The sequence below is a fragment of the Eretmochelys imbricata genome, chromosome 15 (genome assembly GCF_965152235.1).
Source record: "Eretmochelys imbricata isolate rEreImb1 chromosome 15, rEreImb1.hap1, whole genome shotgun sequence".
In the NCBI taxonomy this organism is placed as follows: domain Eukaryota; kingdom Metazoa; phylum Chordata; order Testudines; family Cheloniidae; genus Eretmochelys; species Eretmochelys imbricata.
Window position 1 is genome coordinate 20071457 of NC_135586.1, and position 18111 is coordinate 20089567.

Here is an 18111-nt window from a genome sequence, read left to right on the forward strand (position 1 = left end):
CCAACAGGAGTGTCTTTTTAAGGAGCAGGTCACCCTCCCTTATTAAAGAATGTAAAGCTATTCTTTGTCTAGGAGCTCAAAGAGTAGTGATGTGTAGTTCCTAGCTTATCAAGGCCACAAAACCTAAGGCAAGAGCCTCTTATCACCCCCTCTTCTTTTCAAAGAGAAAAAACTTTAGTTTTAAACCCACACAAGGAATTATTGAAATATTTTAATTGAAACTGGTTTCTTTTATACACATTCATTTTACTTTAAGAAAAGCACAAAGACAAAAGTAATCACCTTAAAGTTGAAAATTTACAATCCTACAGCATGTGCATTAGTAGATTGGGTGTTCACAAGCTGAAGATGCTACCGAGACCATCCCCTGAAAGGACTGAACCAATAAAAAAAAAAAGTGACAGCAGCTGATATTTGGATCCTGCCAACACTCTGAAAGAGGTGTGTGTTTAGTGAAACTACAGAAAGAGAAAGGCATAAATCTCCCTGAAATAAGATACCAGCTGTCAGCACTCTCATCTCAGCACTGCCTGTTCACATCATTCAAGCAGGTGGACAAAGCAGCACGCAGTATCAAGCAGCAACTTCCCAGTTCAGCGTTGCTTCTGCAACACAGTAAAATTACCAAGCCATCAACACTGCTGGTAAAATGATGTTTGCAAAAGCATTGCCAAGGGATTGGACTTAAATTGTTCTTGTAATAATTTTAATGTGTGTTGAAATGCTATTGTAATTTAAGGTACTAACAACTTCTCTTGTTAAACACCAGGTTATTTAGACTGTGTACTCCTGAAGAGGAGGCTTACAATAACGATGGTAGACAGAGAGAAATAGCAGGATTTAATTTGAATTTAAGATTCTCAGTATTCATTAGTCACCTACCCCGAGACCACCCCTTAAAGTGAATTGTTGGGCTTAAGGAACTTTGCTATTTCAATTGAACTGAACTATGTCCTATGAAACAGAAGAAAGTATTCAGTTAAGATAACTTGCCTCTGCCCGTTTATAAACTGTTTAGGTTATCCATGATAAAACAAGTGAGTACGAGAGGTGGGAGTAGAACCTAGGAATCCCAACTTTCAGTCCACTGCTCCCAATGCCTCCCAATTATAATTTTGCAACTGAGCTCAAAAAAAAAAAAAAAAAAAAAAGACTTGACAATTTTGACACAATCCCAGCACAAGTGTTACAGGCCTCCTCTCCTTTCTGACATGATGATTTACAACAGTGAAAAATAAAATATTTTTATCCATCGATCATCGAGGTGAGTGGGCCAGTAGAATGTTGCAAGTTAAAGAGAATACAAACCTGTCCATTACTGCAATTAAAATAACCATTTATAAAAGCTATAATATAATACTTTTTATGTAATAAAGTATTGGGGTCCTGTTGTGCCAGGCAGGCACTGTGCAAACATATATGCAGGCATATTCTCTTCTCCAAAAAAGATGATAATCCAAGATGATTTTCAATAAACAGCCAGATGTTTTGCTCCAACGGGTTTAGCAAAAGCAACTGCTTGAAGCTAAACAGTACAGTACCTTGAAGTTGCCGAAGACGTCCTCCAGTAAGCTGGCAGAGTTGGCCATAAGATAAAGTAAATGTTTTCCCTTTAAACTGCAGGGTTACAGGCATGTTTGGATGAATAGTTTTGCTTTGGGCTCCAGCTGTGGAGGCCAGCTGGCTTAGTTTTACTATCTTGTCACCTGGTAAAAACAGAAGGAAAAAGGTGCACAGCATTTAAATTGAGATGTTTCTTAGTCAAAGCCTCAAAACTTGGGGACTGACCCTACACACGCATTGCATGTCACATTTCCAGATAGGAAAGCAGATCAGCCAAACTCCACATTTGGGTCATGAGCTGCACTTTGGCCATGAGCTACTGTAGAGGATTCCCTATTCCAATCATAGCTTCTTCAGTACAATTCAGTGTTTTCTTTACCTCCCCAGAAGACACAAATAAACAGACTAGCTCTACCTCTAATATTCTTCTTAGGTTATGAAGCCACAATTTGTAACTGATTGAAAGAGACAGTCAGGAACAACAGGGCAACAGCTGTGTGGACACATTCCACATTTGCACTGTAAGTAGTATTTGCAATAATGTGCATATACGTTTTAAACTTTTCACACATTTTGCAGGGCTTTAAAAAATATGGCCTGATATAGTTTAGGCAGTAAGTGTATTTACGAAATTGACTGAATTATCTAATAGGCCTTTTCCATCTCCAACTTCTATTTCAATTCAAGATTTGTTTTCTTGCTTACTAAGTAAGCTTTTAGATGGAATCTGATGATTATTATTTTATAGGGTCTTCTACTCTATCTCCAGTCCTACTCAGTACTGAATATGGATACTTTCCAAACAGATTTCTATTTATGTAACTACACAGACCTATATCATACACAGGCTAACCATCAGCATGCAGATAATTTAGTAAAGGTGTAACAAGCAGGACTTTAGTTCCTGTTCTCAGTCACTTTAAATGGGTCAAGGTTTCAGAAGGCTGTGTCACATGATTCAAGTCAGTGTTCTGCGACTCTAGTGGTCACTATTACAGTAAGACCAAGAAAGGCTAGCATGTCTAAGTCTAGTTAGCCTATGCAGAGAGACAGTGAAGGTTGATACATGTCTGACACTAAGGATGGCAGGTGAAATATCTGGAATTGATTTCATCAAGATGAAAATCCATGGAATCCCTAGAGATCCCCGAACATTAAAATTTCCAAGGTTTGCATAGCAATGTTAATCTCCTTACAGAAGAAAAAAATGAATTATCTGCTTTGACTTTGAGAGAGAATTTGGGTTAGAGAACCTGAGCAAGTTACATTTAAGAAAGGGATACAAAAAAATCATTGGATATGGATAGTTCTCAAACGACAAGGAATATTTACTTTGTGTTGAAAAAGCTCTGGAGAGAAAAGAAAGTAACAACAATGCGTTGGCATACAGATCAAACCTTTCTTATGATTTGCTGAAAACGTGGCAGGAGGCAATCTTCCTTGTTTTTTCCCATGATGTGTTGCCATAACCATTACTGTATTCCCTGTATGCCATGATGAAGGATTTAGGAAATCTATAATCCTACCTTCAGGTTTCTGTCCATATTCCACTGGTTGAAATAACCTAGATATTAAAAAGAAAAAAAAACACATACAGAAAAGGCATATTAAGAATTAATAAGAATGCTATTAACCCATTCATCCAAATACAAAACTCAAGTTAAAGGCCCAATTACTCTTTATAGTGGCTTAGAGGTTAAAGGAGCCCCACAGAGTCAATTCCTTCCTAGAGTGTTCTTTCTCCCAGAGTTTACCAGCATGCAGAGGAAGCACATTCTCTGCTACACCACTTCAGAAGGTGCAGCATATCCCCAGGTACCTAGTCAGCTCTATGGGCTGGTATGGACAGACAGAGTCATGGGCCTGCATCCTTCCCACCTCTTTTGGAGTGCTTCACTTCTCCTGCCCCCAACTCCCACAGAGGTGTTAGCAAGGATCAATTTCTGTGCTCTACAAAGCACAAGGCCTCAGTTGCGGCTGGTTGCAGCACAGAGGCATGTGGGACAGGGACCCCTGTAATCTCACATGCTTTGAGCACCTACAGAGCAGAACAGTCTCCAGAATAATCTGTAATTAACCTTATTGTGTATTTCTCCACTCAGAGTAAGACTGCCTGTCACCAGAATTATGCGAAACTTTCCTTTCTGTATATTAAATTAGCTGCCCTTTCAATTGTTAAGGTTCCTCCAATGACACAGATGTCTAATACAATCCGCATAGGATACTCTTACAGTCATCAACAAGCCAGAGCTCACCTGAGCCCAAAAGTCTACACAGGGATTTTTCAGCCCCGCAACCCAAGCCCCGTGAGCTCGTCAGCTGACCCAGGCCAGGTACAGCCATGCTGCAGGTCTTTTATCTTTGTGTAGACATAACTTTATAGGTTACAAACAAAATTATTAAGTGGCAAAAGACAGCCCCTTTTTCTTCAGGGAACAAACATATAGTCTCAAGCAGCTGTCAGTTTGGGAGCATGAGACAGTTCTGAACCTCCCCCTTTCACCACTACTGTTCTCTTTTTGACTGGCATTTCCAAAACAGTGTGTACCTGCTTGGTTTGAGCTTCATTGGGTTGGGTCTGGGTGAAAGATGAGGGGAGCTGTAGATCTCTTCAATAAGCTTTCTAGTCACCTTTTGTTTGGGCAGTACTTGTGCCTCATAGTCAGTCATTTTGTTTTCCACCCCAATCAGATCAAAGAGACATGTGTCTGAATCCTAATTTTAGTTTAAAATAAAAAATATGGAGAAAAATTCTAACAATTCCTAACCAGAAAATTAAGAAATATCAGGTTCTTTGTCATTTTTAGCGATCAAGTGTGATACGAAACAGTAGGAAGACAAAGCAAGGAAAAGAAGAAAGATCAAGCATCACATGATTTTACATAAAGCAGTTACTTTAAAAGATTCTGGCAGAATAAGACAAAAGAGTGATTGGCTCAGGTCACCAAAAGTCAGAGGAACAACACTACGATCCACAAAGCCTGAGTTAGGCACCTAAGGCACCTAAACAATTAACAAGGAGAAATAGGCACCTTAGACTGTGATCCACAAAGCCAGCAGGCTGGGCAGCGGGGCCACTTAAACTAGCCAATTGGAGATGCCAACCGAAGGGGTGTATGGTAAGCCCCATTCCTCTCTGGACTTAGGCTCCTACATTGAGGCTGCAGGGAGGTGCCCATCTCTGTGAGCAACCCACGAACTGGAGCAACATAGGCATTTGGCTGACTGGGCCCAAAACAAAACAGCCGGGGCAGGGGGGAAGTGAATGACACACCTCCCTTATAACCCTTAGGCAAGTGGATAGGGTGCTCACCCAGGATGCGGAAAATCCCCAGTTCAAGTCTCCCCTTCTCCTGGGCAGGAGAAGAAATCTGAACAGGGATCTGCCACCTCTCAGGTGAGCCTAACCACTATGCTACATAATCATTCTAACTCTTTTAAATATTCATCTATTTAATTAAAGTGAAATAACTTCAATAGGAGAGACTGAAGGAGCCCCACATGAAAATATTCCATAGTATAGTGATTAGGGCACTCAGGGCACATGCACGCACTCTCACTCGCGAACACACACTTAATGTCTCCAGCTAGATTTGAAAAACAATTTTAAGTGTTAAACCAAGCATACAAGGATTATTTTTAACATTTAACTTTTCCACTAACCTTCCAAAGATCTCGTTCTAGTACCTTTAGTACTAGAGAAGCAGTTGTATATTCCAGTGTCTCTGATACATAGGAGGAGCCAGAAAGCCTCGGTTTTATCAGATCAGGATGATTACAGATCCTTTGGAGCTGCATCAGAACATGAAGGACACTAACAAAGTTTCCATTTTTAAGAGTTTCTTGGATTCTATTCATTAAATGAAAATAAATTTAAATCAAAATTAGATTTAGAAAAGTTAGTTTCCAGTAGCCTAGCCTTTCTCGGTCTCTGAACCATTCCAGAGATAATAGACGTGATAGCATTTTCATTAATTGCTGATTCTAGAGTTATCGTAAGATCAAAAACTTCTGAAAAGTTTTATGGAAAATCTTTTCCACAATTCCTCTCAAGTCTAAGCAAAGCTAGCAGAACTTTAACTGCTTAGGTCCTGATCCTGCAAACACTTAAGCATTAACATAATTTTAATCTCTTGAGTAGTCCTATTGCCTTAAATGGAACTATTAACATGACAGAACTTATGAATGTAAGTAAGCGTTTGCAAGATCAGGCCTTAGATTTTAATACCTGACCTAATACCTCAATTTCTTGAGAGTCAGAACTTGAAAAGTTCACTGCAGAAAAGAACAGCAATTCAGACAAATAGTCAAATAATATTTATGCTAGTTATTCGCATGTCTTTCAGCTAGTAAAATCACTTGAGAACTTAATCTAGATCTGAGGTGTAGTATGTATGCACATATTTGTATGCGCATGTTATGCTTATGGGAAACTTTGCATATCATCCCACTGTCTGTAATTATATGTAACTCATCTGTTTTACTTACTTGTCAATTTAATTTACTCTTTCCTGCTCATGAACAATCTGTTAAATATATTTTTAATAAACATTTGTGATTTTGAATATAAAAGACAGAAAAAGTAAATTAATGTTAAACTAAATGATTACTGCATTTAGTAAGCAGACAACATACTGTAATTATGACATGTCCTTTAGTCAAGAGATTTAAGTTGGATGGCTCACTTCAAAAGAATCTCCCTTGCCACCAATCTCCGTTCCTATTTGCAGTAAGAAAACTTGCATATTCTCTCACTCTAATAAAGGCAACATTATGACTCACTATTTGTTTGCTTTACCTTGGCTGTAATATCACATCTTCATACATAGCCTTCTGCCGATTAGAAAGATGACATTTCAGCACATATTCATATTTCTTTGGTAATTGTTTTTCAACATGTCTTTTGGATCTTCGCAAAATAAATGGCTGAATTATCTAAAAGAATAAAGATAAGTAATAATTAAGTGATTATTTACCTGTGGCAACTCACAATAGGATTAAAAGAGTATCTTAAAGGTGGACATACTCTGTGCAATCTCGCAGCCACTTTATGGCAATAATCTTGGGTCCCCTCATTGGCTGCTTTAACCAGGAAATCCAGGTAAGGTACGGAAATTCCTGGAATTAGAAAATGCAGCATGGTCCACAACTCCCTCAAGGCATTGGGTAAAGGAGTGTCTATCAGGAGCAAACGATGCTGGCTGTGAACAATAAGAAAAAGACAACTCTAGGATTACAAATGAATTTAATAATTTAAAAAAAGTAATTTCCACATCAAACAAATTAAAAGAAAAAAAGTTTAAAACTTATCACAAAATAATGGATAGAGACATGCAAGAGGAAATAGTTTATTAATGTTCCAGACCTCTGGAGATGGAAGAGTGCCTCCCAGTGCTTCTCTGTCAGATTTTTGATTTTCTGCACGTCATCTACAACTAAGTACTTCCATCGCATTTTCCTCATGGTTTGGTGGCCTTTAAACAGTTGCTTGTATGAGGTGATACATACATTAAAACTATTGGGTTTCATCAACTCCTGCAACATACAAATCTTGAAGATTTAATCTTTATTCTCTTTTTTATTGGAATGAAGAATAAAGATTGGTGAGTGGGTCTCCTTTTGGGATTCAAATATATTATTTCACAATCTTTTTACATGCAAAGTTTTACATTCAAAAGAGTGTACTGTAAATCTGCTGACACAGCCTTATTTAATTTTGGACTGTGGCTAAGCTATTGGGAACACAATAATATAAAATATAATCAATATGACCAGATAAATACTGATTAATAAATAACAGTGATTATTTTTAAACGTGTCAGTGCCTGAGCATAATTTTCTGCCTAACCTTGAGAATCATATATAATCTCGGACATAATTAATGGAGGCTGTTTTTCTCTGTTCAGCAAAATTTGCTTCTGTAAGCCATGCTAAAACAAGTTAAAAACAACTAGCTTTCTAGCAAGCCAAAAACACCTGATAGTAAAAAGAAGTCCCCCATTTACATTATGTTTTAAAATCATTTGTTGAAATTGCAAGGCTTTGATTATACAGAAGCAAGCCTTTAGTTTAAATAAGAAGCAAAGTATTACAATATTTTTAAGAGATTAAAAATAAAGATATCCATAGTATTCAATTTAATAGGAGTGAAACCTGACAAATAATTGATATCTTGTAAAGCCAAGTGAAAATCTTTAGGCTGATTCCACCAACAAGGGCCACAAGGACTATCTACTTGACTGCAAAAGTTGCTAGCCACTTGAGTAACCAGAGACTTGATATTTTGGGGAAATGCAAACTAGGGAACCTATTTAGAAACACAAAAGCACAAATAATTTTAACTACATGACTGAAATGAAAAGTCAACAAAGACGCACAAGGTAAAGAGACATATAACTGTCATGACCTGCGATTTCATTAACTGTCTCCTGCTCTGGCACCGTATGAAGCTAAGAGAAAATGCGTATGTGAATTCCGTGAAGTATAAAAGCATCAGAGAGGATGGGAAAACTGCACAAAGTCAGAAATATACACTGCTATGAAGGACCTCCAACTTGAAGAGGAAGTGAAGTCAAACAACAGCAACTAAAAAAGATGGACAACATCCCCACAGAAGGCCCAAAGAACTTTTGCAAAAAGCCTCATATGGCACAACCAGAATATTCTCAGCAGATGTCCAACACATCCCTTGACTGTGAAAGTTTAAAAAATAAGAATCAGAGAAAACTCTATTATTTGTTTTGCACATAAAATTGGTAAACCTTGAAACCGAAAAAGAAAGCAGATCATCAGCTGGCCACTGTAAACCCGCTCCTGTTGGTAACTATGAAGTGCAGGTCACAAGCAAAACCACGATTAGTGCTCTCACTCACTCTCACACACACGCTCTCTCATTCTCTCTGAAAGGAGACTGCTGCATAATCAGAGAACAACAAAGAATACAGATGTAAGACCACCTTATAGAAGGGTATCTGAACTAAAGCATCTACCCACCTACATCAAGAGGCACCACTCATCCATAATGAGGATCAATAATTCCAAAATCATCTATTCAAAGACTAAAGTATTAGAATAAATTTACCATTCTGTGATTTTAGAATATAAATCTCAGAATAAATTGCTGCATAGCTATATTTAGAAGATCTTGGATTGCAGTGTTTTTATTTCTTGATCATTAATTTAACTCACAATGATTCATGTTCTTTTAAGTTTTGTAAAACTCTTATCTATAGGGATAATTGGATCCATTATTAATTAACCAAGGAGCAGGAAACAACTTGTAGATACAAAGTGTCTTCTCTTGAGGTAGCAGATAGTCATTAATAACTCTTTTCTCTCTCTTTACAATCGACTCTTTCCAAACTGCTTCCTATAAATCTGCATATTATTATAGTGTTTCTACCCACTGAGGTCAATGGAAAAACTCCCTATCAAACAGGCTAAATTAGCCATCCAGACACTTCTGAGATTTGTTTCTTGGTCATAATTTGCTGCCTCTTTTGGCATTTCTATGCTACTGCAAACAACATGTTTTGTGCATGGATTTCTTACAATACCTGTTTTTTTTCTACAAGTTCTCTTTGGCTGCCAAAATACAGAAGAAGTTTCAACCCAGGGCACCAGTGTTTCAGTTCAGTCTCCCACTTCAGTATGCTACAGCTCCGTACAACAACAAGATGAGGACCCCAATTACCTACAAGGAGGTATAAATACAACATGTATTAGAGAAAAATGCACATGGCTTCACAATTCATTAAAAACTGATGCACAAACAGAAAAAGCTTACAGTCAGAAGTCTTTATTTATTCTACCGTGATTTTCATGACTGGAACAGATTAGAACAATTATTTTTTATTCTTTAGACATATATTTGACAATGAAGACATTATGTATATGGGTTTACAGTAAAAACTAAAAACTCACACTTCATACCTTCATTACCAGCCAGGTGTGTGAAAAAGGCAATGACTTGAGTAGTTTTGCCAAGTCCTGCCTCATCTCCCAGAATACCATTGAGATTCTTCTTATATAACTTCACTAACCAGTCCAGCCCAATCTTCTGATACTCTCTAAGAGTCCCATACAACAGGGACAGAGTATCACCTTTTACTGTCGTCGTGATTCGAGCACTGTCTTTAGGTAACAGCACTTCTGCAGCAGCAGCAACCTCTACTATGTCTCTCATGTGTTTCATTGCAGCACTTGTTTTCTCTGTACTCGCATGCTGATCAATTCTGAGGAGTGACTCTATGAATACTCGTTCCTTCAGAGGGCTCGCTCTCTCGCTTACAGAGTCTTCCATTTCTGAACAAAAGTAATAAAGTCATTGTACCTGTGATGCATGTTTCAGTAACAACTGATGCAATATACAGACATGCCATTCAAAAATGTACATTTCAGCTGTGCTCACCATTGGGATATAAGAATTCTGGACTGGGACAATATCTGCATACATACACATGCATACACACACGCGCACACACACATTATATATGCACGCATACATACATGCGCACCAAGGGTTTTTTCATATAAAAATAAACCTGACATTTCTCCAGATCAAGTATATTTCAGGAGATCAGCATTATCTTATAAAAAGGTCTCCTACAATATACACATTGGAAAGATACCTATGCTAGAAAGACTCTTTACAAAAGAAAAAACCCTCATACGTAAGATTGACAAACAATCTTCCTACCTTCTTTGGCTAAATCAGTCAACTCAGTTTGATGACCCATGTTTTCTTTTTCAAAATTTCTCACTTCAGCATTCTCTTCATCTGTCTCTAAAACCAAGCATTATTGATATTGCGAGTAAAAAATGCGAGCAATTTAATTTCTCTGTTTAAATGACAAGAAGTGACTTTAACTGTAATCTCTAGGAATTTTCTCAGCAATGAGCCAAATTTGCCCCTCACGTAATGCAACTTAGGTCAGCATTACTGTCATTTACTGACATGATATGCATTGACAGTTGTGTTGTACCTGCAGTAGCTCCAAAGATAACCAAGAAGGCTGAGAACTGTCATTTTAAAATGATGTGTGTCAGATTTATTACTGAATAAGGAATAGGTGAGTTTCGCCCACTTTACCCTCAGTGAAATTAAAGATAAGCTGCTTTTCACATCATAAGTAAGGCTGTAAGAAAGTTGTGATATTTTTGTTCAAAAGTTGTGGCCATAGTTTGTTAAAGCTGCAGTTTTGGTGTGGTCACACTAAAACCGCAACTTCGCCCCATATCCAGGCTTGCTCCACCCCATCATGAGGAGACTGGGAAGGAATTTCCATTGCAGCATGGAGCAGGCAGGAGCGCACTGACTGGGCAACCCTGCCCCAGTGACAGCAGCACAGACTCCTCCTTTCCATCCCTCCCCTCATACCGCAGATCCCTACAGGGCCAGGCTGCCAGGGGTTCATTTCAGCACTGCCTGCCCCTGGACGCTACTGCCCGCGGCAGGGGCTAGACTTTTTGCAGCTGGCTCCAGGTATCTCTGTTCCCTGCCTGTCCGACAAGGAGAACAACTTGGCTTGACCCTGGTGAACAGGCAGCCAGGCCAAATTTGAGTAAGTGGTGTGGCAACCGGATGCACGTGGTCAAAACACAGGGATGCCATTTCAAACCAGACTGTTCTCCTTGTTGGCAGGGAGTAGAGGCACACAGAGCCAGCTGCAGAGAGGCTGGTTCTTGCTGCTGGAAGCAGCATCTAAGGGCTGGAGGCGCTGAAATTTGTGAAAACTATAAAAACTTGTTTTGTCTGCTAAAAGATGCAGTTCACAAAACAAAGTTGTTGCTCATGATTTTCTTACAGCCTTAATCACAAGGACATCTTGGCAGAAGATATTCCTTACTAACTATTTCCGTGTTCCACAATGTGTTTCCTTAAAAGCTTCTTCAAAATTTAAGTCTAAAGGAACAAGCATACGATTAAACAATCATTAGGCCTTGTAAGCCCCATTTCAAAACAACACATACACTTGGGGCAATTTTGTCTTTGAGTGAGTTTATGTTCTTAAATTTCTAATTTAAATAAGTCTTACAGATAGCTTTATAACAAACCTATAACTACAACTGGGAATAAAAAAACAAAACCAGACCTTCGTGATCAGTAAGCAATGTGATTGCTTTTCTTTTTCTCCCAGATATTGCTGAATCCTAAACAATAGAAAATAGAGCTTATTTTACACAAATTATAAATCCCAAACCTTCAACATGCAAGATGCAAAATAATCAGTAAGCGTCTGCAATTTCGTAAGACCATTCCAAAACTTCCAAAGACAATTCTCATGCTACTTTCCCTCCTTGCCCAGACTCCCTCCCAAATATAATTATACAATAGTACAAGGCCCCAATCCCGCAAACACAGGCATTAATCTCGACAACGATACACCTCTAGAGTCCACACTGACTTAAATGAAACTGTGTTGGGACAGAAGACTATGCTAATGCATCTAGTTTCTGGACTGAGGTTTAAGCATGTTTTTACTGAGACTAGGTTGGATTTTTAACAATGAACTAAAACAACCACCATTAACTATCTGAATGTCTTATATTGACCACATGAAAACAAAAAATCTCACTGTAATTAGCACTCATTTCAGGACTGTAAAATTAGCATAAATAAAATAAGAAAGTAAGCTCACTAATGCATTCTGATTTAACAGTAGTTACCTGAATTCTTGAATCTTGACCTGAAAGATTATAATAGCATATTAGACACCATTTTTTCATTGATTAACAAAGCACATCCTATTGAAAATTATTCAACATGTTTCTTCATTTTTTTAATCAATTTCTTCAAGAATGTATGAGATCATTCATGATTATGTGCCAAGGAAAAAGTTATAAAAAAGCATGAAGAACTGAAATCAATGAGGTCCTGTAGCTTTAATTTATGTTCAAATTTAATTCTCGGGCCAAATTCAGCTCTGGCATAAGCAGGTGCAACTCCACTGAAGTAAGTGAGAGAGAGAGAGAGAGTTTGTTTGTTTGTTTGATGGAAATGGTGCATCCCATCTCTCAGAAAATCATGAGATGTGCCATATTAAACCCACATAGGAACAAGAGTTCAGCAACAAAGGCTGAAGGCTAATGAACTCTCAGTGAGAGCCTTGGTAGTTCTGAGTATTATGTTCAAATATATCCATTTTAACAGCAGCACAAGTAAAGTTCTAGTTAAACTGGGAAAGAGAAAAGTTAATTAGGATACAAAACTATGACCAAGACATTTGTTTTTAAATAGTATTTTGATGGCCTTTCACCATTTCCACCTTGTGAGAATCTTCTGAAAAATGTCTTGATAAAAAAACATCCATGTACCTCTTTTTGAAATTTCTTGTACATTTGAGGTATTTTTCATTCTTTTTTCTTCTACTTGCAGTTTTAATTCTACCACCTAAAAAAGGAAGTGTGAGGTGAAAGGAAAGCAATAAACATTAATGAAGTTAACTGCATTTAATCTTAAAGAGAACTATGAATTTCCTTCTATTCCTTCACCAACAGGACAGGCAACCTTTACATGCACTCCTCATTCTAATCAAGTCACATAATTGCTGCTTTTTGTCATTTTAAGAAGTCTTCGAATATAGAAGATTTTAAACCAGTGTGGAACTCTGAAATTTTACAGATACTGATTTTTAAATGAGATCCTGAGGCAAGGGTGGCTCTTCCTTCCAGAAGAAACTAATGAATCTTTAATCTTGAAGAATACCTGGATATTACAGTGATAGGCAGTTTAGAAATTATAATAATATTGGGCCAGATCTTCAGCTATGGTCATAATGCAGAGTTCCATTAACGGGGAGGAGTGCCAAAATGGCTTTAAAGTTCTCCTTGGCACTGCTGCCCAGATCCTGATGCTGTTCTATACATGCCATCCCCCTTGCGCTGCATTAAATCTGCCTGCGGAATGATCCAAATTATGTCAAGTTTTAATGTTTATAGTGGGCCAAACATGCAGCCCAGGATCTCCATGGCATAAGACACTGTCTCAACCATGCCCCTTTTTCCCAACAATACTTGAGTCCTTGCCTTGGCTCTAGTACACTGCAAGATCATCCCTGTAACATACTACTCTGTCAGTGCAGGACAAACCAAACCAACCACATATGAGGATATGGCCCAATAACTTTTCAATAGAACTACAGTACCTCCTTAAACATTTTTGCATTTATACTTTCACAGTACATTTACCTGTTTAATGCTGGACCAAAAATGCTCAATTTCTCTAGCAGTAGAAGCAGCAATGCGCCTCAGTCGATTTTGTTCTGCTTTCTTGCTTCTCTCCTTATGAAGTCTCTTATCTTCATGATAGCACACCACATTTCTGATCAGCTGGATAAAAGCATTAGTTTTATTTTAAAGTGTAGCACCAGCTAGCTCTATGCTTCTTGCTTTGTGCCTCACATTGGAGAAGAAAGCAAAAAAAATACCCTGAAAAGATATACCACTAAAAAAAAAAAACAACCCTAGGCCTACATACGCACACTTTAAGCAAAGCACACCAGGAATACACACACTCTAAGGGTATGTTTACACCATAAAGAAAAACCTATCACCAAGTCTCAGAGCCCAGGTCATTGACTTGGGTTCATGGGGCTTGGGCTGCAGGGCTAAACACAGCAGTATACACCTTCAAGTCCAGGCTGGAGCCCAGGCTCTGCAACCTGGTGAGAACCAGGGAGATGGAGAGGGTATAATTCTCCCCACTCCCCAAGGTTCAGAGCCTGGGCTCCAGTCTGAGACGCAACATCTATGCTGCTATTTTTAGTCCAGGAGACTGAGCTCCACAAGCCAAAATCAACTGACCTGGACTCTGACACTCAGTGCTGCGGGCTTTTCTTTGCAGTGTAGACATGCCTATAATTATATATTAGGGTAACCATTAACTGATCTCTTGGTGAGGAGAGAATAATGCTCTATAATTTAATGCTCATGGATTGAACTGTTTTTGCAGTCTTTCATCACGTAAATGAATCCAAGACACAGAGAAGAGATTTCTTATGTTCTAATCTACATTCATGCCACTTACATTACAGGATACCAGAATAACCTAGTGCCCCAATATACAATCACCTAGCACCAGTGCTGATGAGAGACCTAGACCTATACTTAAGACAAAAGGTCACTACTTTTAGAACTTTAGAATTCTCTGAAAATATAAGTGTTTTATGAAGTGCTTTACAAACTTTACAAGTTTACAAATATGCTTGTTTTGCTCGGGGAGATTGAAAATGGCCCAATGTCAGTGGCAGAGCCAGAAATAAAACTCTTGCATTCTGACTCTCAGTGTCCAGGTTCCAACCATGAGAATGCTGCCTATTTTTCCATGCTGTGTGTTAGAAAGAATCATATCCATATTACCTTCTTAGCAGTTGCTGTTTTCCACCTTCGCTCTTGAACAAAATCAGTTGCCATCCATTGCATTTCTTCCAGTAGATAATCCTGGTGAGATTTGAGTCTTGCAGCCTCTTGAAGTTTGGGCAATCGCCTTAGGGACCATAAACCTTCTTTCCTGAGGTCTGCTATTCGTTGATGCACTTGGGTTTCCTTAAAAATATGCAAAACTATACTTAGTTCTCTTGTTACATAAACAAAAAAGGATGATCACAGAAAGAAGACATGACTTTTTCACTGAAATGAATGATGGAAAGAAAGTATTACTATCTGTAGAAACAATTCACACATTTTACATCACACTATCCAAAAAAAGAATATGAATAACTGTTCAGGTAACATTAATGGTTTGCATAAATCCTCAAAAGGAGAGGAACTCAGGATGGAGTGGTGCTCTCTCTTGAAGACTTCAGAATAGATGTTTTGAAAAGGTGAAAATAATCATCAGCATAGTAGCTTTTCCCCCCAATGCAGCGTACCACACTTTAAACAAAAAATTTCAAAGCCTACACATCTGACTAATGATTATTGATGGCTGGCTCAGATACAATTTCAATTCCATCCTCCTTTCTTATTCTGAGAACCAAGTAGGGAATAATTTGATGAATAAGTTTTAATACAAATTAACATTAAAATAGAGAGCAGAAAACTACATGCGGAGTTCCCCCATTTATCCTATCATTTCATAGATGGAAGCTTTGCAAAGCTAGTGCCAAAGCATGAACTTGCACAATTTACTGGATTTTTTTTTAAGAATATCTGTAATCATTCTCTAGTTGGCTCTTGTGCATACACAAGTTATACAACTACTGTTTGGGATAATTTATTTTGTTTAATTGCATCTCTGCTTACAAAACAGGTTATACCACCTCTCGGATATCATTATATGGAAAAGATTCTATTTCCTTGGAGGAGTGTCTGTCACACCTTTTCATGCCTTTTCTTACTAGAGATAAAAGGATAAATGTCTCATAATGATGTCTCCGATAATTGTCTCGCATAATTGATATCATGAGGCCCAAGTTCTTTTCCTCCAAGAAAATCTTTTTAAAGCATTTCCTTTCTAGAAAAGGAAGGATGCCTCTCACTCAAGTCAAATATAATACCCTATCAGAATTTATAAAGCACATCTCGCTGTAGTATGCAGGTGGCTGCATGATATCTGCATGCTGAGTGAATTTTACACCAGTGCAAAGGATCTGCATAAGACTCTTATGCAAAACTTTTCAGGAAACTCTGTGCAAAACTTAGTAGATTCATAATACTGCTTTCCTTTTCAACAAAGCATTACTCTATTAGTCTCTTCAGTGTATAGTCCGGGGGGGGGGCAAACTATGGCCTGTGGGATTGCCAGCCCCGTGCTGCAGTGGGGCTAAGGCAGGCTCCCTGCCCGCCCTGGCCCCGCGCCGCTCCCTGCAGCCTCGGAGGGGGCGGGGGGGCAAGAAGGGAACAGGGCTCCACGTGCTGCCCTCACCTGCAGGCATTGCCCCAGCAGCTCCCATTAGCTGGGAACTTCAGGGGAGGTACCTTCAGGGAGCCTGCCTTAGTCCCACTGTGCGCAGCTGCCACCCCAGAGCCCCTCAATGTAAGTGGCACTGGGCCGGAGCCCGCACCCTGAGCCCCTCCTTCACCCCAACGTCCTGCCGCACCCCAATCCCCTGCCCTGAGCTGCCAACCCTCGACCTGAGCCCCCACTCGAACGCCGCATCCCCTCCTGCACCACAACCCCTTGCCCTGAGTTCCTTCCTGCACACCACACTCCACTCCCACCCCACACTCCCTCCTGCACCCCTCCACACAACACTCCTCTCCCACACCCCAACCCCTACCCCAGCCCTGATTTCCCCACCCAGATGTGGCCCTCGGGCCAAAAAGTTTGCCCACCCCTGGTATAGTCTGAAGTCCAGAATTTTCAAAAGAGACCAGTAGAAGAATCACCCTTTCCTCCACTAGATTGTAATACTGTTTGTTTGAATGATGCATCCTGAAACAGAGACCTTTCATTTTTCAGCTGAAAGCAACCATTTAACCTGATGGCCATTACTAAATCCAAGTTGAAAGAAAAGCAATCACCCGCTACTGGAATCTTCTGCTAAATCACAACTGGACAAATATTATTTTCAACAAAATACAGATTGATATATTAGGTCCTGAAGAAAATAATTCCAGCAAAGACAAGGTAGATATCTTGGTCCTCTCCAAGGCACCACTCTCTCCAGAACTACCACAGACACTGACTTTTGTTTTTGCCAGCGGGTATTCCTCTTCGCTCCCTTCCTCTCTCCCTCCCACCCACCCCCGTGCAAGCGGTGGTTGGGGCCTTGGGAGGAACAGGCCGAGTAGGGACAAGACCTTGGGGCGGAGCAGCAGGAGGAGCCTCGGGACTGGGCCAGGTGCTGGGGCCCACAAAAGATTAATCCAGCCCTGCAGGTGCTAAACCTTTTTTTTTTTTTTTTTTTGGTGGGTGCTTGTGCCCCAGAACACCCACAGAGTCGGCACCTATGAGAGCTACCACTGTATGATAAGAGAAACTGGAATACAGATACTATTAGCTACAGAATATGTGAACTGTGCATGGACACAAAGATTTTCATCTACAAATTAATAATCAAAATCCAGTTTTACTATGTGATGGCTCTTTGAAGTGAGTCATTAGTTCCTAATAAGTTCCAGTAAAAAACCCACGATTATTGGCCCTAATTTGCTCCCTTACTGACAGTATCAGAAATGCATAGGACTAAATGGGCACAGGAAATCAATAACTCTCTCTTCCCCAGAGATCTCAGACCTAACATACAGGGTCCATCTTGTCAGGGCACTGTGAAAAAGTTTGCATGCCCCTCCTTATGTTGTATACGTTAGGCAGGTGACTTCAATCTTCAAGGCTGTCAATCTGAATGAAACCTTCCACATGTATTAAATACACTTAAATATAAAAGTTAATTTGGTGAAGTAAAAGGAAATAAAAACAAAACTAAAGATTCTTAAAGTTCCTGGGGTTGAGTATTAGACCAACTAGAAAAAAGGAGATTAAGGAATATTTACTTCACAAAAGTAAATCCTTAAGAGAATAAAGCAGCAGAAAGGCTATGAACAGAGTTTACCTACCTTCAAACTTGACATGGTAAGAGACCCAAAACTATACAAAAAGATTAC

The 18111-nt window shown here is 39.2% G+C and overlaps 1 protein-coding gene across 9 annotated transcripts in view; it reads right to left on the minus strand.

Moving 5' to 3' along the window:
* The window catches only part of LOC144275465 (E1A-binding protein p400-like), a 54452-nt gene that overhangs the window by 29877 nt on the left and 6464 nt on the right, over positions 1-18111 (minus strand). For all 9 annotated transcript variants that reach the window (XR_013348035.1, XR_013348034.1, XM_077834705.1 and 6 more), the window contains 15 exons: positions 14923-15108; positions 13753-13893; positions 12880-12955; positions 12232-12251; positions 11658-11715; positions 10262-10348; positions 9496-9867; positions 9120-9256; positions 6929-7098; positions 6590-6764; positions 6362-6498; positions 5227-5413; positions 4112-4278; positions 2961-3127; positions 1542-1706 (listed from right to left, as the gene is read on the minus strand). Coding sequence is in view for 7 of the 9 variants with exons in the window: in XM_077834705.1 (XP_077690831.1) it covers positions 1542-1706; positions 2961-3127; positions 4112-4278; positions 5227-5413; positions 6362-6498; positions 6590-6764; positions 6929-7098; positions 9120-9256; positions 9496-9867; positions 10262-10348; positions 11658-11715; positions 12232-12251; positions 12880-12955; positions 13753-13893; positions 14923-15108 (2245 nt within the window). In the remaining 2 variants the exon portion in view is untranslated. The remainder of the gene's footprint in view (positions 1-1541; positions 1707-2960; positions 3128-4111; positions 4279-5226; positions 5414-6361; positions 6499-6589; positions 6765-6928; positions 7099-9119; positions 9257-9495; positions 9868-10261; positions 10349-11657; positions 11716-12231; positions 12252-12879; positions 12956-13752; positions 13894-14922; positions 15109-18111) is intronic.